The sequence below is a fragment of the Olea europaea genome, chromosome 1 (genome assembly GCF_002742605.1).
Source record: "Olea europaea var. sylvestris chromosome 1, O_europaea_v1, whole genome shotgun sequence".
Lineage (NCBI taxonomy): Eukaryota > Viridiplantae > Streptophyta > Magnoliopsida > Lamiales > Oleaceae > Olea > Olea europaea.
In genome coordinates, this window is record NC_036237.1 from 9,417,348 (window position 1) to 9,439,506 (window position 22,159).

The window sequence follows — 22,159 nt, forward strand, 5'->3', positions numbered from 1 at the left end:
TACAAATGCGAAACACAACTAGAGATGGACATTGTTCCATTTGGTTCTGGTTCCAAGTGAACCATGTGGAACTATGAACCAATGATTTTTTGATAATGGAACCAAATGATTTTTTTAACATATGGAACTAAATTGAACCGGACCATTCAATTCTGGTTTGGTTTGGTTTGATTCTAGTACTATTACTAAAGTTTTCAGATTTGCACAATATCCATAAGTTAGTAATGTGTACTTAAATAAAAAATATAAGTATAAAACATTTAGCAAGTTCAAATTATCAATAATCAAGATCATAAGAGTCCAAACTAATAACAAAATATAAACGAATAAGTCATTGCCAAAATTTTATCCTATATTAGACCAAATCACAATAATAGAGGAAAAAAACTGAGATCTTAATTTAACAAGATCCTTAATCCAATTCACATAAAAAAATCTAAAAATTAACAGATTACATTCTAGCAATTACTGCCATCTAAACCAACAAAATTTTAATCTAGCTTGAAATCATCAATCATGAAAATTAACAAATAACATAAAAGGTCACAAATTTCCAAATGATTCAAAAAGGGAAATTGCAGTAAAAGAAAAGAACCTGAATGTCGAGGAGCAGCTTGTGACGATGAGAGTGGCACCGTCTAAACGAGGAAGGATGTGGGATGATGTCTGTGTGCAAACTAGGAAAAGTGGTGGCAGTGCTGCATGTCTTCCTTCGCCGTGGCACTGTCAAGGTGAATTTTGAGAAATTCAAAAAATGAAAAAATTCCAACAAAAGGGCCAGATTTCATTTCTAAATTATATGTATTTATAAACAAACAAACCTCATTACCTCAGAATTCAAAGTGTCCTTAGAGACAAAGATGGATTGGAAGGTGGCATCAATGGCAAGAGTGAGATAGTGAATGTTGAGAGACAAATTGGAATTGGGAATTTGGGTTTTCTATTGCTATCAAAGAAAAAAATTGATGAGCTAATAGCTATTGGGCTGGCTTCAATTAATACAAAATTAGATTCATACAAAAAAAAAATTATAAATTATGTTTGGTTCTTGGTTCTAGCATCCCCAAGTTGGACGAAAATCTACAGAAGGATAAAGGAGAGAGTCGATTGCTGCTAGGGTGTGTTTGAAGAAGAAGGAATGATGCAGAAGAAAATTAGAGGACAAGAAGGAATGATGCAGAAGAAAATTAGAGGACAAAGGAGAGAGTCGAATGCTATCAAGGTCAAGCTTTGTGAGAGAAGGGAATGTGTGAGACACTGGTTTCTTCTTCTTTTGCTTCGTTTGGTTATTTCACCTTCTTCACCGGGATTGTTTTATTTTGCTTTTATTTCCATCAATGCATTTACAAAACCAACAATTTTTTATTTTTTTTTTAAACAAAGGGTAAAATGTGTTCCCCAAATTTTAGGCAAACAAACACAAAGTATTCGAATGATGAAGCAACACGAACAAGATCAACAACTAGCGTAATCAAAATAATATTGAAAATTCCCACACGCTAATGACATTTACTTTTAGAGTAGACTGATAAAATTATGATTAGAATCAAAGCAATGATAATGCCGAGGACTATAAGCTTTATCTTCATGTTCTTCAACCACAACTTTCTTCTCATTTGGGTTCCTTGTGTCCCCCCCCTTTTTTTTTTTGAACCAAAGGGTAGAGTCCAAAGATAAACTTACCAAAAAATAATACTGATTCATAACATAACAGATACATTGCATGTCGAATTTCTGCCTTAAATACTCTCAACACATTCAACCACATGTCGAATTTCTACCTTAAAGATAACATAAGCTTTATCTTCATGTTCTTCAACCACAACTTTCTTCTCATTTGGGTTTCTTGTGTCCTAAATTTTTTGTTTTTTTGAACCAAAGGGAAGAGTCTAAAGATAAACTTACCAAAAAATAATAATGATTCATAACATAACAGATACATTGCATGTCGAATTTCTCCCTTAAATACTCTCAACACATTCAACCAACGAATCTAGGTTATCATCAATTGACCTGTTAGGTCTGAATCCCATAAGATGATATCCAAAACCATTTCAATCTTCTTCCATTATCCAGAATACAGAACTAGACTCAAATTTTCATGGCATGATAAGGATACAAGTATCACTACTAACTACTTAAAACTTACTTATATGACAAAGAAATATTACTAAAATTACCAAATGAAGTACAAGAGTCATGATTCAAAGAACTTGCCTATCAGCAGCCTCGACAACAAGGGGCAATATGGGGACTTGACCAAACAAACAAGAGGACAAGCCATAAATCAAGCACACCAAGAGAAACAAGAAAACAGTGCTATCCAATCTCATAATCAATTCCATGTCCACCCCATCTCTTGGATTAAAAGTCCTCTCCAAAAGACCAGGGAAAATCAAGAGTACATCAAGAACTATAGCCTGTATAGTATTGAACCTCACATACCTGCTGGAATTGCGATTCCTCACAACAACAAAATAAAGATCAAGAAAACCAATAATCCATTAAAAGAAAGCTTTTGAAAACCTTAATTGCTAGGACTAAGGGTTGAATGATTGTCCGAAAGGGACTGAACTGTGTAATGAAATAATTGCCATACTGTATGCCATCGAAAGGGGGTAAAAGTAAGTAATGGCTGAGACTAAGCGGTCAGGGGCATCAGCTGAACTGCTCCCCTTAGATTGGGCGGTGAAGATGGAACATCTTGGTTTTCTCGGGAGCAAAGTGGGAAAGTGAAGAGACAGAGGTGATGGTGAGTAGCTGAGTGTGTGAATTGGCAAGGAAGAGAATGTGCAGAGGAGTTGCTTGTGAGATATTGACGAAGTGGTGAATAGAAGATTACTAGAGCCTTCAATGCAAAATATATTATAATTGAAGCAGGCATGGTTTCAAACCTGTGAATCCCAGGTAGCGATTTATGCCCATGCAACTTTGTTACAACAATGTTTTGTGTACTGTGTGTTAAAAACTTATATATATTACAATAACAGTTTTTTTTTTTAATTAATAGTGATAATTAACAATAAGCTATTTAGAACACTTCTTCTCTTAAAAAAGGTAAAAATTTGATAAAATAAAATTTGAATACTTCAAAGAGTTCACCAAATGGTATTTTGAAAACTCTTATATTTAAAAATGAAAATATGACATAATGTGGTTAAAAAAAATATTTCCAATTTATAGCACATCCTAATTAAAAAAACAAAAAAATGAAATGCATTTTTCCTTCTACTTAGATAAATATTTTTTATTATAAATTTTATAATCCGCCAGTTGAACTATTGACCCGCCGGATCGACGAGTAGCCCACTGACCCGATACCCCTACCAGAACATTGACTGGTCCAAGTCTCATAACTATGGTAAAAAAATTGTAATGAGAAAATTCTTGTGTGCATATAGAATAATTAGTAACATTTCATACTATAGCTTAACTGGAAGGGAATTGTCTGAGGAGACACACGAAGCGCAAGCAAAAGCATACAGAAGGGAGGGAAGAGAGAATGGATTAATATTGTAGAGAAGTGAAACAATTTCCTTCTAGAAGGACAATGTAGGGGTGAAATCCCAGCAATTCCAAGGTGTTTCCGGGCTCAGTTTAACCACCATTGTCAACACCACAATCGAACTCAAGTCCAATCGACCCAAAGGGTTTCTTCCCTTCACGGTTGCTTTACTTGCCCACAAAGAGCTCACCAAGATGTATTATTCCACACAGGAAACGACCACAAATGTATCACAGGTGAAGAACAACCGAATAGACAAAAGAGAAAACGGGAAGAAAACCAAGGCAGCGGCACTCTTTCTTTTTCTCACGGGTTGTTTGGAGGCAGTGAAAAGAAGCAAGTATATAGCCCAAGTAAGGAGTCCAAATATGGTTTAGGTATAGGATAAAGTCACAGCCCAAAGACTTAACACTCAAGTCAATGGACTCCAAAATGGATGACAACATAAAGCCCTCCAAGTAAGGTGAAACGGGCCACGAGCGACACTATTAAATTAGGTCACTTCTAGTGGTCCATACAATTTGAGGTTGGGTCATTCTAGTAGTGGTGTTGATATTTCGTTCAGCCATTTGGTCCAAGCCGACTGATAATTAAAATTGATTTTACATCATAGCCCGGGGAGCTATTGGGTATCAAAACCCAACAGACAAAAAGGCCAATTATTTTTCATAATAATTCATCTTTTTCAAGTTTATTGGTTTTGTGGTAGTTGATAGGTCCTCAGTTAAAATTTTAAATGATAGACCCTGTTAGTGTAAGCTTTAGAACAACCAATTAAGCTCGTACATGAGCAAACAAGTTCATTTCTAACAATAATGGCGATAGAAGATTTATTCAGTAGAGCATATGCTATCCTGTAAGCTCTATTCCTGTAACATGCTATCCTGTAAGCTCTATTCCTGTAACATTTTCCAGGGCGAATTCTTCCAGCTCTACCAGTCCTCTGTCGAACAGAAGCCGTAGATACTGGTGCCACTATTAGATTTTCAATATCTGTTATCTGTTTAAAAAGTAGATACAGAATTAAATAACAAGGAAATGAGAAGATAACCAATTGATCTTCCACAGAAAGAGCCATAACTAACAAGAGGAAATAAATAGCAAGTATATTGAGATCTAGACACTTTCGATTCATACTCATCAAAATCTGTCGTAAGCAACAATTTGGAGAGCTGATTCATGGCCATCCTTGTGGAAGGGGGAGGAAAGTGATAAGGAGGATGGCCAAGAAAATCTTCCTTGTGTCCTAAAATGTTGCGCCTGAGAGCTAAGGTTATCAATTTTATCTACCAGCAGCTCGATTTTCTCTCCACGGTCAAGAACATTCTCAATATTTTCCATCATCAACCCTTTGACTTCTGAAACCTGAGCTTTCACCTTTGCAAGCTTGCTGATCTCCTCAGGATGATCCACACAGTATTGCATTTGCTCCTTCAAATTGGGCCCAAATTCTCTATTCAGGCTGTTAGCAACAGCCTTAGAAGCCTTTCCCCCACCATATATTTTTGGTGAAATCCTCCTTAATTCGCTCGAGAAATGCCATAGAATCTGTCTGCCAACAGATTGAAAGGCAACAACACTAAACGTGAAGCCATCCGCTACAAGGTAGTTGAAGGTGTGGCCATCACAGTCATAAGTAAACTTCTTGTTAGTAGCCGGAAGTTTCACGAAGCTTTAAATTAATGAATGCTGTCCCATTTCAATTCAGATTTTCCCTCTTTCAGAAAACTCGAGCGCTCTACGTAGTGTTGCAGAATTTAGAGAGACAAATTAAACGTTGTAGATGAATCTGTGACGATAAATTTGAAACAAGAGAGAAACGGGAAAAGGAAAGAATTTTGTCTGGGACTTGTAACCTGACATTTCATAGTCTAGTCATCTGTCATTTAATGAAGGACATAGAAGGAATTGAAATTAGCCAAAGGGGCAAAAGATCAAAATTGACAATTTTGTAACGAGTTTAAAAAAGTGACATTTTTGTAAATGAAAATCCAAAAGTTAACTATTTTGATAATTTCCACAAATATATTAATTAGATGATACAAAATGGTCACATCACATGGTGGTGATTGCCATGACAACGGTGGTGTTGCTAAGATAGTTTACTTGAAAAAGATTAGTATGATTTTTTTTTCTTTTTTATACAAGAGGAAATTTCATTGGGTGTCAAATTTTAGCTATGCATTATCAAAAATGTCACCTTTCAAATTTTCTATCAAAAATGTCAATTTAGGACATTTTTGACCCTATGAATTATTTGAATACCTTATATATCTTTGTACAAAACCTGTGTATTGTGTCAGAATGAAATGACAAAATGTCCGAAATGAAATGACAATGTGTCAGGGTGAAATAACGGCATAACAGATAGACTCATCGATAGATCAGATAAAGTTTTCGACAGATGAACTATCGGGAACGACAATTCCTTTCTTTACCTAAGCTCAGTTCCACAATTTGAACTTTGGTTCCAACATTGCACGTGTGTTTCACATTAACATGTATGAAATGCTATGATCTCATGATTTGTTGATTGATTTATCGTTGTTTATGCTTGATTGATGCATTCATTTTCTGTGTTCCAGTTTCATTGGTTTGTTTCGCATTTTTTGTTCATTATGCTTGATTGATGAATTCATTTTCGCCTTGAAATGTCATTTTGGCTACCCACATGAAGTGGGTAGAGATCTATGTGCACGAGGACGATTATGACAAATTGCATTCATAGATTGACTTCCATGATAACTTTGATTAGATTAATGTTATTATTGCTTATTTATCTATAATGTATGATTGCTTTTCACATTACTTGGGATGACAGGAGAAACAATGAATTTATATGAGATATGCAATGGTTGTTCATCGTTCGACGTTATTGAATGAAGTCAGAATATTTGTTAATGCGTAGTATTATTCTTCACATTTCTATGTTCGACAATTTAATCACCAGCACGTACTTCGACTTTGGTTTGGTAAGGCTGCTACCACTGTGCAATATGATTCAAATGCAGATAAAAGCTGGTTTGATAAAGTTGCTACCACTTAACATTTACATAAATCTTTTGGTATCTTTTCCTTTAAAAAATATTTCAGAAATGAGGAGTATCATGATTAATAGTAGTTTCAAAAGCATTATTCACTTTGATGATCATGTTGTTTTTATCATTTAAAAAAGAGTAAGCTATTCGATAAAAAATAAAAAAATTGGTAATAACTAATCTCTCAAAATGGATGATGAATCAATAGTAATGTCTTATTGATCAAGGAATGAAGAAGATGGATGAAATGAGGGTTTGTTGAATATATTTCTTAGATGTTAAATAGGTTTTTTACTAATTTTTTTTTTTTTTAAAGTAGATTCATATTATACAGTAGAATATATATATATATATATATATATAACCAATGATTAGAATATATAAATTTAATTAATCAAATATAACATTAATTGGATTGGAACATATCATTAAATGCTCCTAAAAGGGGACATGAAGGATAAGTTGGACATTTCTCACAAAAAAGTGACATTTTTGATAATTCCCCTTTATACAATTGGCTTTTTCTTACTGTTACTTTGAAAATTCCCATTTAGAAAGTACGATTAATTCAATAGACTCATTTTATCCAGCTGAATGATGAAAATAATACACTAAATCTTTCTGATCATATTATCTATTAAGCATGTTAGCCTTTTGGTTATTTAACAGATGAAAGGTCTAAACTATACAAAATAAACTTGTATAGAGAACTTCTAAATAATATTTTTATGATACTTTGATACGACAAACATCTTAGCTAAATGTGACCTTAAAGTTTAGAATAATAAAAATAATGTTATTTAACACCATTTGTATTAGAATATCACTCTACGTGACATATAGATGACATTAAATAATAAGTCTAATTATAAATTTATTTAATTGGATCTATCATATGCTATCACCTAAACCATTGCTTAGTACCAATGGCGATAAATAACACTACTCGTTTAGAATAATCTTGCAAACAAAAACCCCTGATTCTATGGACACATCTTATATATCAAGTGAAGGACAAAAATAACTAAAAACAACAACCAACCAAAGCTTAGTTTCAATAAATTTGAGATTACCTATGTCAATTGTTTGGTCTAAGTAAATCGCCCTCATTTGGTTTGGTTAAAAAGAAAAAAAAAGTTGATTAAAATTTGAGTCAACGTCAATAATTAATTTTAACCATATATTTCATGAAATCCACAATTTTATTTTATTTTTATCATAATCTACTAAAAATTTAATTTTTATCGAAATCAAACAGAGGCATAGTATTAAATACAATAGTTCTTGTTCATTTTTGTAATAGCATATTACTATTTAATCCATTTGATCAAATATGCATAGGAGTGGTTGCAGAAAATTAGGATCAGTGACCATTTAGTTGTCGCTATTGTGATATGCAACAACCATTACTTTTGGTTGCTAAAAAAAAAATGCAAAAATCACCAAAAAAAAAAAAAAAAAAAAAAAAAAAAAAAAAAAAAAAAAAAAAAAAAAGTGGAATATAGTTGTGCCAACTATTTTAACAACCAAGATAGGAGTGGTTGCAAACAATGTTTTCAAAATCGGACCGGGCATTGATCCGAAAAATTACGAGGGTCAAGGGTTGAATGGTCAAACCGAGGTTATACAAGATCAACTTGGAAATTAAGTTATTTAAATCTTATAAAGATTTGTACTATTAAAAAATAAATTAATATATCAATATAAACTTTTTTAAAAATTAACATTAAGTTGATTTTTTTTATAAGTTTTTAATATTTGTAAATTATATTTTAATAATTATTTCATCACATATCACATAAAAGTTAACTGGCCCAAAAGAAGAGTATAAACGTACATATAAAATAGAAAGGCCCGACAATGTTATAAACCGGGAAATCACTGTAAAAGTCAAAACGTGTGTTCGTAGGCAGCGGCTTCCCTCTCATCTTTTCCGGCATCTTCTTCCCTCTCATTTTCCCGGTGGCTTGAATTGATGGACGATTTTTCACATAACTTGCGCAAGTCAGAGAAGCGTTTATTGACATTTCTTTTCTCTATGTTCTTTCTCTTCCCTTTTTTTCCATTGCACCCAGGACAGAAAACTAGGCAAAACCGTGTCCAGTTCACCATTTCACGTTGAACCGGTCCTTTTACCGGTTTTTGTATCTCCCGTTACAAGATAACAATCGAACCAATTTTCTGACCGGGTCATGGTTTTTTCGGTCTAACCGGCCGGTCCAGTTCGGATTTGAAAACATTAGTTGCAGAAGACTAGGATCAAGAACCATTTAGTGGTCGCTATTGTAGTGTAGTGTTTAGCAACCTCATTTTTTGGTCGCTAGAAAATGCCAAAACCGATTAAAAAAAAGTGGGATTTTATTGTGCCAAATGTTTTAGTTACTAGGGTATGAATGGTTGCAAAAAATTAGATTCAGGGACCATTCATTGGTCGCTGGAGTGGTGCAGTATTCAGCATCCTACACTTTTAATCATTAGAAAATGCAAAAATCAATTGAAAAAGGCAGAATTTTATTGCGTCAAATGTTTTAGTGACCACAACATCGATGGATGCAGAAGACTAGGTTTAGGGACCATTATGTGGTTGCTATTTTGGTGTGGTACAGCAACCATCACTTTTGGTCGCTAGAAAATGCAAAAATCAAATGAAAAAGGTTGGATTTTATTTCGCCAAATGTTTTAGCGGCCATCACTTTGGTGGTTGCAGAAGATTAGGCTTAGGGACTATTCTGTGGTTACTAGAGTGGGTTTCATACGCGGGGAAATTTTTGCTCTTTTTTCGTACTACATTTACCAACCAATCAAATGTATTGTCCCTAATTCTTTGAATCAACGACCAAAATTTGGTTGCAATAGAACATAAAAAAATTAGTCCAATTTTACTAGACCAAAATCGATACCAACCATTTGTTGGTTGTTGAACGTGTCCTATAGCAAGCGTGTTTTATTGGTCGCAAAACCTTTGGTCGATAGAGCCCTTTTTTTGTAGTGACGTCGTACGTAAACATAAAATATAAGACTAAAAAGAGTTAAACCAAAGCATGATCACATAATGGCGCATGCGTGTGGATTATCATCACTGAATAGGGAAACCACAGGAAGTGAGTAATCAGCAGCAGGAGTTTGAACAAAGGTATTTATACTTTGATCATCTGCATCTCTCCAGGTGTCATAATGATCAGCAACATATGAGTACCCTGGATATGGATATGGCCATGGCTCTGCTGTTTTTCCTGCCCTTTTAATTGCCTTTGACACCTTCCTTTCCTCTAAACCGCAGCCTGTCACTGTAATTTTCTGTATTTCCATCTCAATATCTACGTCCCTCAATCCTGGATTTATGTTAGTAAAATCGTAAAAAAGTCAAAATTTGGAAAATATTGTGGCTTCTATTCAAAAGAACGATTTGATTCTATTCAAATCTTTGCTTCAAAAGAAATAGGAAAAACTCGCCTTCGAGCTTGAATAGAGCTTTTCTAAGCTTCGAAGCACATCATTCACAATCCAAGTTTGGAACATTCACCTCCATCTACAAAATCCCACATGTAAGAGTAAAAATTAAACGTCTCATATTTCAAAAATAATAATAAATGTGCTCTTAACAAGATCGTTTATTTTTTAAGACGGAACCACGTGACATGATCAAATTCTACTGCATATATATATCGTTATTCTCAATTTTCTTGAGGGAAAAGAAGTTAAGAAAGATAAACTCACAGACATCGTTAATGTTGATCCTTCAAAGTACGTATGAGCTAGAGCTCTAGTTAAAAAATGAAGATTTTAAAGTTCTTTATAATGGTTTATACGAGAGGGATTAGGTTCTTAAACCAGAAACTATATTGGGGTAGGGGTAGGGGTATCTCTTTATCACCTCCCCAAAGCAAAACCCTGTTTGTTTTTCATAAAAAACATCCTAGGAAAAACAAAGATATGTCGTGTGACATTAGGCAGACAACTGGGGTAACGTAACGAAATTGTTGCATGAATTGATCATAAAATTAATTGGACCAAAACAGCTATGTTTGGTCATATCTTGTTTGGCATTAGCTGGATTAGGCAATGTTAAGTAATTGAATCTTTCATTCAAAGAAGCGTGCTGTGAATTCAAAACTCATGCATTTATAAGGTATTTGTACGTATTTTACAAGTTACGAGTACATGGAAATTTATGTGTTTGATCTCATGGTATGCCTTTGGGCTCAAATGGGGTTGGACTGGGCTACGAAAGAAAAACTTCATGACTAATGGATTAATTATGACCTATTTCAAAACCAAGAAATAAATTAAAAACTTCAAAAATCATATATCAATTGAAATTTATTTATGACAATTAATTAAAAATATATTTTATTAATTAAATATATTAAAGTCACAATTATAAAATTTAGGATCACGGTTACGTACTTATAGGTCACAAATTATTACTCGATCACAAATAAAAAATTTTATAGCTCAGAATTTGTGTATCGATTACAAACCACATGTTTTATAAGTCACAATTTATTTAACAATCATAGTTATCAAATTAATTAGTTATAAATTATTTCTCAATCACAACTTAATAAATTGTGAATCACAACCATATTTTTTAGGTTACATATTATTTACTTGTCGTGAAATTAACCAATTTACCATCACAATTAATCAAATAATGGGTTACAAGCACCCCCACGTATTCCATCCCATCCGCACCACTATCATGATCACTACCAGCATAACCACCATAGCCAACATCACCACCACCACCCAAACACCACCAAAAAATTAAATTCAAAATAATGCCATTGCACAACCAGGTCGTGACTATGCAGCAACCGCAACGTTGCGCTACTACCACAACCACCATCTCCACCAACTCAACAAACCGCCAATGGAGCTACCACCTTGCCGTTGCAACCAACATCAAAACCACCACCAACTAAATACCAAACACGAAAAATCGGATCCAAAAATATGAAGACGGTGGCTAGGAATAGGATGTCGGAAGAACTAAACACCAAATACCACACCAACGTCACAACCACCACCAACCAAACACACACCAAAAACTAGAGAATTGAATAAAGACAGCAGCTGGGAACTAGATGTTGGAAGAACAAACTCCTCAAATTGGCAATAGCACCCGAAAAAATTGGGAGCCGCAATGCCCCAACGCTACTTATCAGAGATGAAAATGGTGGCTAGGAACAGGATGCCGACTACTGTGATGTTTGAGATAGAGATATGGGTATAGAGAGATGAGTATGGAGAGAGGAGAGGGGATGCCGGCTCCGTGTGAAAGAGATGGGTACTGAGGGATGTATAGAGAGGAACGGAAGGGGAGAATAATTGGGGTTTGCGATGAATTACGGTGGTATTATTAATGTTAAATATTTGAATTAATAGCTGATTTTTATATGAACAAACTTTATATTTGCCTTTTGAAACTGAATCTTAAAAATTCTGATTTATTGTAATTACAACCATTACGGATAGTGTGAATTACGCTACACATCCCAATAAGTTTTAAAATTCCACACTTACTATCAAAGAATTTAATTCCATAAATAATGTAGTACACGCAGATGACAAATAAATCACACAGGTCTGCCAACAGTGTCTGACTCGTCGTCGGATCCCTTCGATTTTCGGCGAGACGGAGATGATAGCAACGGTGGAAACTCTAGAGAAATACCACTCCTCTCCTCCTTTCTATTATTTATTGAGCAATTATTTCGAAATTTCTCAAAAATCCTAGATCTACATTGCAAAACTTTCGGCTACTACATTCTAGAAAACACTGAAGTTTTGCCCTTTTTTGACGATTTTCATTTTCAACTACATATTTTCACGATAAAATTTGCACGTAAATCTAAAACTTTTTCCTACTTTTTAACCATTCATTAATCTCCAAAAAATCATTATTTAACCATTCATTTTAATGGTTGTCAAACAAGGGCTTCATATCATTGTTTCAATTTCTTGGTAGTAATGATCGTTTTGTGGTTTTTATTGTGGTGTGTGATGTCTATGGTGGTGACGATTTTTGCAGTATAATATTATGATACATAGGTATGATAGTGCTGTTCTATTTGTTTTATAATAGTGACCATGGTTGTATTACATTGTGTTATAGTAAGAACGATGACGATGGTGGATTGGAAGTGTAACATTTATTGTTATAAGTGGTGGGCCAAAGTCAGCTATCGACAGTGGCAGAATCAGACGGTAAAATGTGTGTAATAGAATACTACAAACTATAACACAGCGTGTTATAAAATACATTTCAAAAAGTAATAAAACTGATATTATTATAATAAAAAAAACATTTAAATTGTATTTGGAATTAGGAAAGTATTTTAGTTAATTTATATATTGCTCGCTGGGTGATCCAAGCCCATCTGACCTAATATTGGTCGGAATACATGCCTGGTTGGGCTAAGGTTGTCTGGTAATGGTGGTTGATTGTGCAGTTAATGTGCCAAAATGTTGTTACTATTTTATGCATAACATATGTTTAATAGTATATCATATAAAATGTAAATAAAATGAAAACTAGTAACTATAATATTTGGCCAATTCAATCTATAGGTGAAGCGTCAAATGATTTCGCAATTCTTCTTGAGGGATGAATCGAGGGAGAGTTTATAACCAAAGTTGTGGATTTTCACCCATTATTCACAATCTTTATCAGTGGCAAATCCAACATTGTAGTTCAGTTAGGGCGGAGAGATTGACCACTGACCCGTGACTGTTGACAATCAACGATAGTAAATATAATTCAATACATATATAAGGACACTAAAACATAAAAAGTATCTACATATGAAAATATAATTTAATACAACCCAAATATTAAAAAAAAATAGGAACGATACTATAAACTTAGATGACATCAATATAATTTCCTAAACCTAAATTCCCAAATCACAAACCAAATATCATGAATGATAAATTATAACTCATAACTCATACAACATAAATTATTTATCATAAATCATAAATCACAATTCTCATTTATTCATCATACAGGGACCTCACCTCAATGCCAAAAAAAATTTAAAATGAAGACAAAAGTGTCGATTAACCTCAAGAATCAAGATCGGCAGTAATTTTCCCGTTAACATAATCTGTATGAAAATTAAACTCAATCTTAAAGACTTAAACTATCATCAATTTCTAATTTCTAATTTCCAACACAAATTGAACATTTCTCACAAATCATAAAATTCCCAATTCACATATTTACAAAATTTACAAAGTCCCCAATTTTCATAAATCATAATCATCACATTTAACATTACAATCAAATTAAATCATCAAAATCAAAAAGAAAAAAATATAATAAAAGCCAGAATAGCTCACCAAGGCAAGAAGTCGCACTCGCAGCCATCCGCGTCCACTCAACTCGCACGATCGCACCACTCCATCGTCCATCTCCTCGTCGCTCACGGCTCAATGATCACCAACACCGAATCACCATCCACTCAACTCGCACCACTCTACCCCGCACCAGTCCACTGTCTTCGGCTCATCGCAATCGCCCTTCGCCTTCAGTAGTTCTATTTAGCTTGGTTAATTGGTTTCAATTTTGGAGTTTGGACTCTTCAAATTGGTGAATGCAATGGACATATATCCACTCCAGCCGTCCATTAATTTCAAGGTATTGGGCCATTGGATTTGGGCCTAATTTTGTTTAAAAAGAGGCCCAAAATGGGGGAAAATGTAGGCCCAATTTCCCAGTATCTTCTTCATCTTTGCGTTGCAGCTCTGCATTCCGAGTTTCTTCCCGGCAGAAAAGCTTGCTAATGACTGCAATAATGAACATTCTGACGGATCCAGCGAGGGCGGTCGTACCTGGATCCGCCACTGACCTTTATAATTATTGATTGAATCATTAAAAACAACTTATTTTGCTTTCCACAACGTGACTAATTAAATTAAGATATCCTATGATCAAAATTTAAATTGAAAAAATTTAGGGTAAAATTTAATTTTGAAAACATAAAGTCAAAATATGTGCATATTGATTATTCCTATAACTATGAACGTTATAGGAATCGAACCAGACCAATTGGCTGCCTCAAATCATTCAATAAGATTTTGTTGGGGATGTCAACAAGTCGAATTGAGTCGAGTCAATCTGGCTCGCGAGCTGAAACTCGAAGTTCGGGCTTGGCTCGAGTAAAAATTGTTCGAACTTTTTTGGTTCGAGCCGAGACGAGTTTTTGCTTAGTCAAAAAATTTAGGCTCTACCTGAGCTTTCAACTTAGGACTTAGCAAGCCGAGCCGAGCCAAATCTCTCTCTTAATAGGCAGTAGCAAGTAGCTAAATAATTTTTTTTTTTCAAATTCTGCAGATTTATTTATTTAGGCTCCACGAGCTAGCTCGAGCCGACGTCCCAAAATGAGGCTCAATTTGAGCCACAAACCACCAAAACTGACTAGCCAAATTGACACCCTTAAATTTTGTATGCACACTCCCACATCGATACATGCGTGCATGCATGGTTTGATGTGATGTGAAGAAAGAAATGTTAATTTGTATGGACATGAATTATGAACCAAAAAGGATTGATAATTGTTAACCCTTATTTTCTTCCTAAAAGTTCTCTTATTCTCCATATTTTTCTCCCATTTTAAAACAGCCTAACTTCTCCTCTCTTGGATCCACCTTCCTTGTTATGCCATCTCCCTTTATTTTCTCCATTCCACATTGTTTTGAAGCTCGTTCTACTCTTTTTTGGAAGACAACATGGTACTCATGCTTTCCTTTCTCTTCGATTGTTTTATTTTTGCATTTGCGCATCATGTTCATACGACATGTATGATTTTTGTTTTTTTATGATAATGGTTTTTATATTGTATTCTTAGAAATGTATGATTCATGACTTAGATAATTTTTGCTTCTGATTTATGAGGATAATGAATTATACATTGAAATTGTCATATGTAAACATTTGTCGGTTTCTTATATAATATGATTCAAAGCACATATATTTTTTGTTTGTAATGATAAAGAATTTTAAATCGTATTTGTTATGCATACAAATTTGTCGTCTTCTTATAAAATAGGATTCATCACACGTATATAATTTTTGTTTTAAGTGATAATGAATTGTATATCGTATTAATTTGTCATGCATACAAATTTTGTGCGATATTAATTTTTATTTTATGGGATCGATCAAATTTCAATGAAAATTATCTAAAAGTATGTATTGTTAACATTTTATTTAGGTCTTTATGTACTAGCAATGGTATAACTTTTTTTGGTTTAATTTTTATCACACGTCCTAGTTTCTGTCTCGTTCTCACTTATTAAAAACAATTTGATTAAATTTGTAGAAAATGATAATTATCTTTATAAAAAATTCAACATTTAGAAAAAGTAGTCAAACATGGTACTAGTCCCCTATTTGGTGTAGTTAAAAATCTATGTTAAAGTCAATAATTAAGTTGAACCACGCATTTTATGGAACTCACAACTTTTCAATTATACATTTTATTAACTTTTATCAAAATCTTTTAAAAATTAAATTTTTAGCTACACCAAACGGGGACTAGATAAAACAATTTTCTTCTAATTCTAAACATACCATCCACCTCTTTATGAAAATTTACGTCAAATAACCTCAGCGAAATTTAACGAAAAAGAAAGGAATACATTTCTAAGAATTTACCCATTTCATTAGTTTTCAATAACGTCCAAGCATGAATTGACTTTCTTTTGTCTTGCATACATCTACGCAATATTTTATAACACTTGAGTTTCTCAATACCATACAACCTAAAACCTTAAAACTATTGAGGAGAGGTTGCATACAACCGTTTAAATCTTGTACGTACTCAACATGACAATTTATTCTGTCGATAAAAATTACGAATAATTTTCTCTCTTTCTCTTGTGTTTCTATTAATTTTGGCAGGCAAATTCTGCATCTGGAATGGCAGTCCATGATGAATGCAAACTGAAATTCTTGGAATTAAAAACAAAAAGAAACTATCGTTACATAGTATTCAAGATTGAGAATCAACAAGTTATTGTGGAGAAACTTGGGGATCCTCAAGACAGTTATGATGATTTCACTGCCTCTCTGCCTACAAATGAATGTCGTTATGCTGTCTATGATTTCGACTTCACTACTAATGAGAATTGCCAGAAAAGCAAGATTTTCTTCGTTGCTTGGTATGCTACTTAACATATAGATATATATACATCAATTGCATTTCTGTTGCGTGCTTGACTTTTTGTGAAGTTTTTATATTTCGACGGTAATGTTGGAGACTGAATGAGGTTGACCCTCTATAATCAGGGTAGGGCTTGAGATTTTGAGTGTCCGGCGACATTTTAAAATGGGGCCTCTTTTTCCATAAATATTATGCCATTTAACTACCTTAATAATAATAAAAATAATTGATTTTTTTAAAATTATTATATATAACAAAAAAAAAAAAAATTGTATTGCCCGACAATACTGAGACTTTGTAGAGTTGCACCACCTTTGCACCCTCATGCCTTTGTCAATAACACAGGTAGATGAATTATTTGTTGGTTATCTAGTCAAGTTTAATGTACACTAAGGAAATATGTGGTATGTTAAAAGTATACGTTAATTAGGACATGATGTAAGATCGGGCTTTGATCAATTCATCTAAAAATCAGTTCATGTCAAGTGAGAGCATATCAACCTTTAATGAGTGAAACCATGGTCTTAAAAGTGGTACTGTTACTCCCCAACACATGAAAATGAGAGAGCACCTCAAAATATTATGTTCTTTAATAGTGTTTAGTCTTACGTATATTGAGAATGGTATGTTAGACTAAATAATATTGTACATAACTAAAAAGTAGAAGCATGTGAGTTGTTGTTTGTTTCCGTGTCTAGTCTAATGTCCTTTGAGATATTTTATTTATTTATTTATAAGTTTTTTTAGGGTGAACTCGTGAAGGTATGTTTGGCACTTTAAACTAAACAGAAAAAACATATATCTCTCTTGGTTAATCATTCAATTCTATCTAGTTTAATATACACCTTGAACTTGTTTGACATGTTATACTAACAAAATTGAAGAAGAAAGACACGTGATATATTTCTTTGTTGTCCTATCCAATTCATGGAACACTCAAGGCATGCTTAATAAAATATAATATATTCAAGGAATGTATAGATATTTAAATTAAACATAACAACGCGTAAAAATTAAACATATCTATATTTTTTAATCTTATCTAATCGTGAATAACATTCTGTGATGTCTGTATAGCATGATAGATATGCCAAGTGCATGTAATAAACACAAGTACATGAATTTTGGGATGACTTGGGAGTACCCTTTTAGCAAGCTTTGCACAAAGTATGGAATATGATTCAATAATGTTTTGGGCAAAAAAGGAAAAAAAAAAAAAGAATTTAAATTCTTGTTTATTATAGTGTCCATATTATGCATCAAACATGCTCATTTCATTTTATTAACCTAATATGCACAAAAATGGAATTTCAGGTCACCAGAAACCTCTAAAATCAGAATGAAAATGGTGTATGCAAGTACAAAGGACAGGTTTAAGAGGGAATTGGATGGAATTCAAGTTGAACTGCAAGCAACTGATCCCAGTGAAATGAGCATTGATATTGTAAAAGAGCGTGCACACTAAAAGCTTGTTTGTCGTAGTTGAAATGCCACAACAGTATTTAAAAACATGATTCTTTTACTAGTAAGAATTGTCTTATCAATGAAAGAAGATCAAATTTTTAGTCAATTTTGATGAAAAAGCTACTTCTCTTGTATAAAGAAGCAGAGCTAAACGTGCTCACAGTATCGTAGTTCTTTTCATTCTTCAGCCTTCTCTAATTTTATATGTTTTGGCTTGAATTTTTCACCTTTTCGCTTGCAAGCATTGATAAAGGAATTTTTGTTGTAATTCACATTGGATTGTGTTATATATTTATGGTATAAATATAAAATGTGAAAGAAATAATCAAATTAGATAGCGTGCCAAAGTGATGGAAAATGTGGCATCCCCTGTGGGATATCAAGGGCTCAAGTCACTCCCCACGCAAATATTAAAATGTCTTGATTGAGGCTTTGGGCTTCCTTGACTAAAATAATTTTTATTATTATTTAATGGGTAAAACTAGCCAATATTTTCTGACCGTTTGTTTTTGTAACAACTCACTCACAGTCATTAAAATACCACTACTCAGTCATTAAAATTCTGCATTACTCTCTGATTATAGTGGAGACTGTTTCATCTTGCATCAATCCTTCATTTTCATATTCTGAATTTCTTATACTCGGATTTTTACATATATTATGGAGTACAATTGAGAGTTCTGAAAAAACTATTCGTGATTGTTATACAAGTGGTTTACAATCGTTGTATCCTAGGAGTGATTGTCTACAGAGGTCGCAGCAACTATCGAAGGACAATTTCACTTTAGGACATCGTGTTGTCACGAGACTCGATCGAACGATAAATTTTATAATTCCGCATTTTATTGTTCTGAACATTACTGCAACTAATTATTTTTTCAACAGATTGTTCTATTAAGTTTCAAAATTAGCAATGGTCCTGTACTTTCATTTCATTATGAAAATTTTACCGACTTTTTCTTCCTAAGCATGGACACATCACATGCACAAATTAAGCTTAGATGTGTAAGAAAAAAGTAACCATGAATTTGCATTATATTTCTTTTATTTTTTATTCGTATCTCAAATAAATCGTGTGAACAGTTTGATGTGACATCTACCTTAACCTTTTGAAGAAATGTGACGAAAGAAAAGAACCAAAATTACAAAGTTTTGATATACTGTCTCCGACTTTGTCCTTTAAATTATAATGAAAGTATAATGTAAACAAACAAGTGCATTGTGTATAAACTTGTTGCAAAGCTTATACTAATAAAACTCAAATCATATATCAAAACAAATAGTTGTTATGGTTATTATTTCTCAAATCAAAATTCTGAAATAGGAAAGTTTACAGTTTGAATCCCTAACCTATACATAATGTGACATTTTGGGTTCATAATTTTTGTTCTTGCATTCAACTTTTCAAGTTCGCAACAATTATATGTCCGTTACATGATTTCAATATATTAGATAGTTGTAAAGTCACATGCAACATGTATAAAATATTGTTTGAGAGATGAAATAAGTAATTACAAAATATTTTAACCAAAAAAAAAAAAAGAAGGAATGGAAAGAATAATTCAAGTTATCAATCTGCTATTTCGTCAATAGTTCCTAAATCAAGACCAACTCCTCCAATCAAGAAATCAGTGAATCGAACCTTGGTTCACTCCTAATGGTAAATACGAACCACTATACACTGATAAATCATTTGAGTAAAAAAAAAAATAATAGTAAATCATTTCACTCTCTGATATTTAGAGAATTTTCAAAATTTTTAGTAGCGCGGGTTATAAATATTATTTTTGAGTCACACACCACCAGGCTAATACCTTCAAATCATGAAATATAACGTTACAATAAATATGGTTTCACCCTCCTCATATTGACAACTTGGGAATAGGAAGAAGGGGTATATTGAGAGAGAATTTTTTAATTAGTTTTAATTTTATTTTTCTTTTTGTAATTTCAATTGAGAATAAAGGTAACAAAATTGTATAACAAAAAAATCCGTTATTTTAAGTCGACAAAAATCGCCTTATGAGAACTTTCAAAAAGGGGGAAAAATCGCCTTCGGAGATCAAAGTACGATAATTTTAAACAATTAAGGACTCAGCTGAAAGAAAGGGGAAAAAAAGTTGAGGCCCAGAGTGAAAATATTTGCATCATAACTAGAGTAATGCTGTTTGTAGTCGCTCACAGCCGTAATCGCCCTATGTAACATACATATAGCGATTAGTGATTGATATATTAATGTGATAGTTTTTTTATTATTTTATACAACAAATCACTAATAACCATATGTATATCACGTAGTACGACTGTAATGATGAGTAATCACAAAGAGCATTATTCTTATAACTATCTTATATCTACACATCACATAAGCAATTGAAGGTTTCACGTTTGTATTCCTTGCTTTATTCCCAAGTTTGGTTCAATGATCACATCTACTCTCACTCCACCACTCCTTTTCTGCTTTTTCTGCCAAAATCTTATTCTTATGGGGTCATCACCCACCCACCCCACTGTCTCAGAGTGAATAGCACTTCTGCTACCATATGCCTCATTTTTAGTACAAACATTTTAAAATTTAGAGAATATCAGCCCTTGATTGGGCTCAATTTTTCTAAAAATACATATTTCCAAAATTTATCAGCAACTGCACATTTTTTTCATAAAATAATTTTACGCGTAAATTAAAATATTATTATTATTTTTTAACTACATATTTTCCAAAAAATTACTATTCCAGAACAAGTTTTCCCCCCAAAATATTGTTTTAATGGAGCTCAAACATGGGCTTAGTAGTGTATTTAAGCCCCCGTTTGGCCCCTATTTTCGAAAAATGAAAATGAGTGGAATAGTATTTTTTTGAAAAATGAGTGGTTGAAAAAGAATGAAAAATTTTCGATTTACGTGTAATATTATTTTATGAAAGATTATGTAATTAAAAATAGGAGAAAGAAAAATGTAATGGAATTTAATGGAAGCCAAACAAGGACTAAGTGTTTATAAATTGTGAATTTCATAAAATGTGTGAACACAAAATAAATAAATAAAACGCTATAAATTCTACAAAATATTACAATAAAAAATATATTTGACATGCTTAAATCAAACAAGCATGCATTGCTAGTAATAACCTTAGCATGTCGTTGGATAAATACTTAACGGGTAATACTGCCTATGCACTTGGATACACGAACATACATAGATAGCATGCCAATAATTTTTGGCAATATAATTGTATCTAAAAGATCACACTTGACCTGATCACAAAAGTAAAAAATTAAATAATAATAATTAGATTATGTTTGACAAGTGTTTATAAATATATGAAAATAAATAATGAATAAGTGGATAATATTAATTGATCGATGAAATATGTGACTGAAAAGTAATTGAATTTTTAACAAGGATTATAAATATTTGCCAAACATACTCTCAATTTTCATATTAATTTGTGCACATCCAATTTTAATTTTATAATGTTATCCGATATTTGAGAAACACTCAAAAGTTACTTCTACTATTCAATTAAAGCCAAATTTTAATTTTAATCACATATTTAAAATTATAGTTGACCTTTCTATAGTGATACTTTATACAAAAAATAATCTCCATATACTTATTAAGAAAAATATATTCTCAACTCATGCAAGATATAAATAAAAATAAACTCAACACTATAATAAGTTGCAGTTTTTATAGGTCTCGTCTTGTTGACCTCCCTTCACATAGTAATAATTATCAGCATATGGCATATTTTAAACTTTTAAAGAGAAAAATTTAGACTCCTAATACGACTTTGGATATTCTCAATACTCCATAAGTACCTATAATTTTTGATATTATGTGTATCTTTTTTATTAATAATCTATACCTTGAATTTGACATATTTTGTTGATTAATTATTAATATAGTGCATATTTTACTATACTACTGGCACTGAGAATAAAAAAACAAAACAATAAATTTTGTAAATACACATTTTA

At 32.7% G+C, this 22,159-nt stretch overlaps 2 protein-coding genes, 1 long non-coding RNA gene and 2 pseudogenes across 3 annotated transcripts; 1 reads left to right on the forward strand and 4 right to left on the reverse strand.

Annotated features, from left to right (window-relative positions):
* Positions 1-1,499: 1,499 nt before the first annotated feature.
* Positions 1,500-8,655, reverse strand: LOC111403953 (annotated as a pseudogene).
* LOC111407859 lies at positions 2,205-4,692 on the reverse strand (annotated as a pseudogene).
* A 933-nt stretch (positions 8,656-9,588) lies between the features above and the next one.
* On the reverse strand, positions 9,589-10,088 carry LOC111403960 (heavy metal-associated isoprenylated plant protein 31-like). The gene is made up of 2 exons (XM_023032656.1): positions 10,067-10,088; positions 9,589-9,875 (listed from the first exon to the last, which is right to left on the reverse strand). The coding sequence occupies exons 1-2, from the start codon at positions 10,086-10,088 to the stop codon at positions 9,589-9,591; spliced, it is 309 nt and encodes a 102-aa protein (XP_022888424.1).
* A 3,409-nt stretch (positions 10,089-13,497) lies between these two features.
* LOC111393213 lies at positions 13,498-14,122 on the reverse strand. The gene is made up of 2 exons (XR_002702376.1): positions 13,891-14,122; positions 13,498-13,655 (listed from the first exon to the last, which is right to left on the reverse strand). It is a non-coding gene; the product is annotated as an uncharacterized LOC111393213 (long non-coding RNA).
* Positions 14,123-15,151: 1,029 nt separating this feature from the next.
* On the forward strand, positions 15,152-18,357 carry LOC111393205 (actin-depolymerizing factor 7-like). The gene is made up of 3 exons (XM_023018631.1): positions 15,152-15,282; positions 16,454-16,713; positions 18,030-18,357. The coding sequence occupies exons 1-3, from the start codon at positions 15,280-15,282 to the stop codon at positions 18,178-18,180; spliced, it is 414 nt and encodes a 137-aa protein (XP_022874399.1). The 5' UTR covers positions 15,152-15,279; the 3' UTR covers positions 18,181-18,357.
* Positions 18,358-22,159: the final 3,802 nt, after the last annotated feature.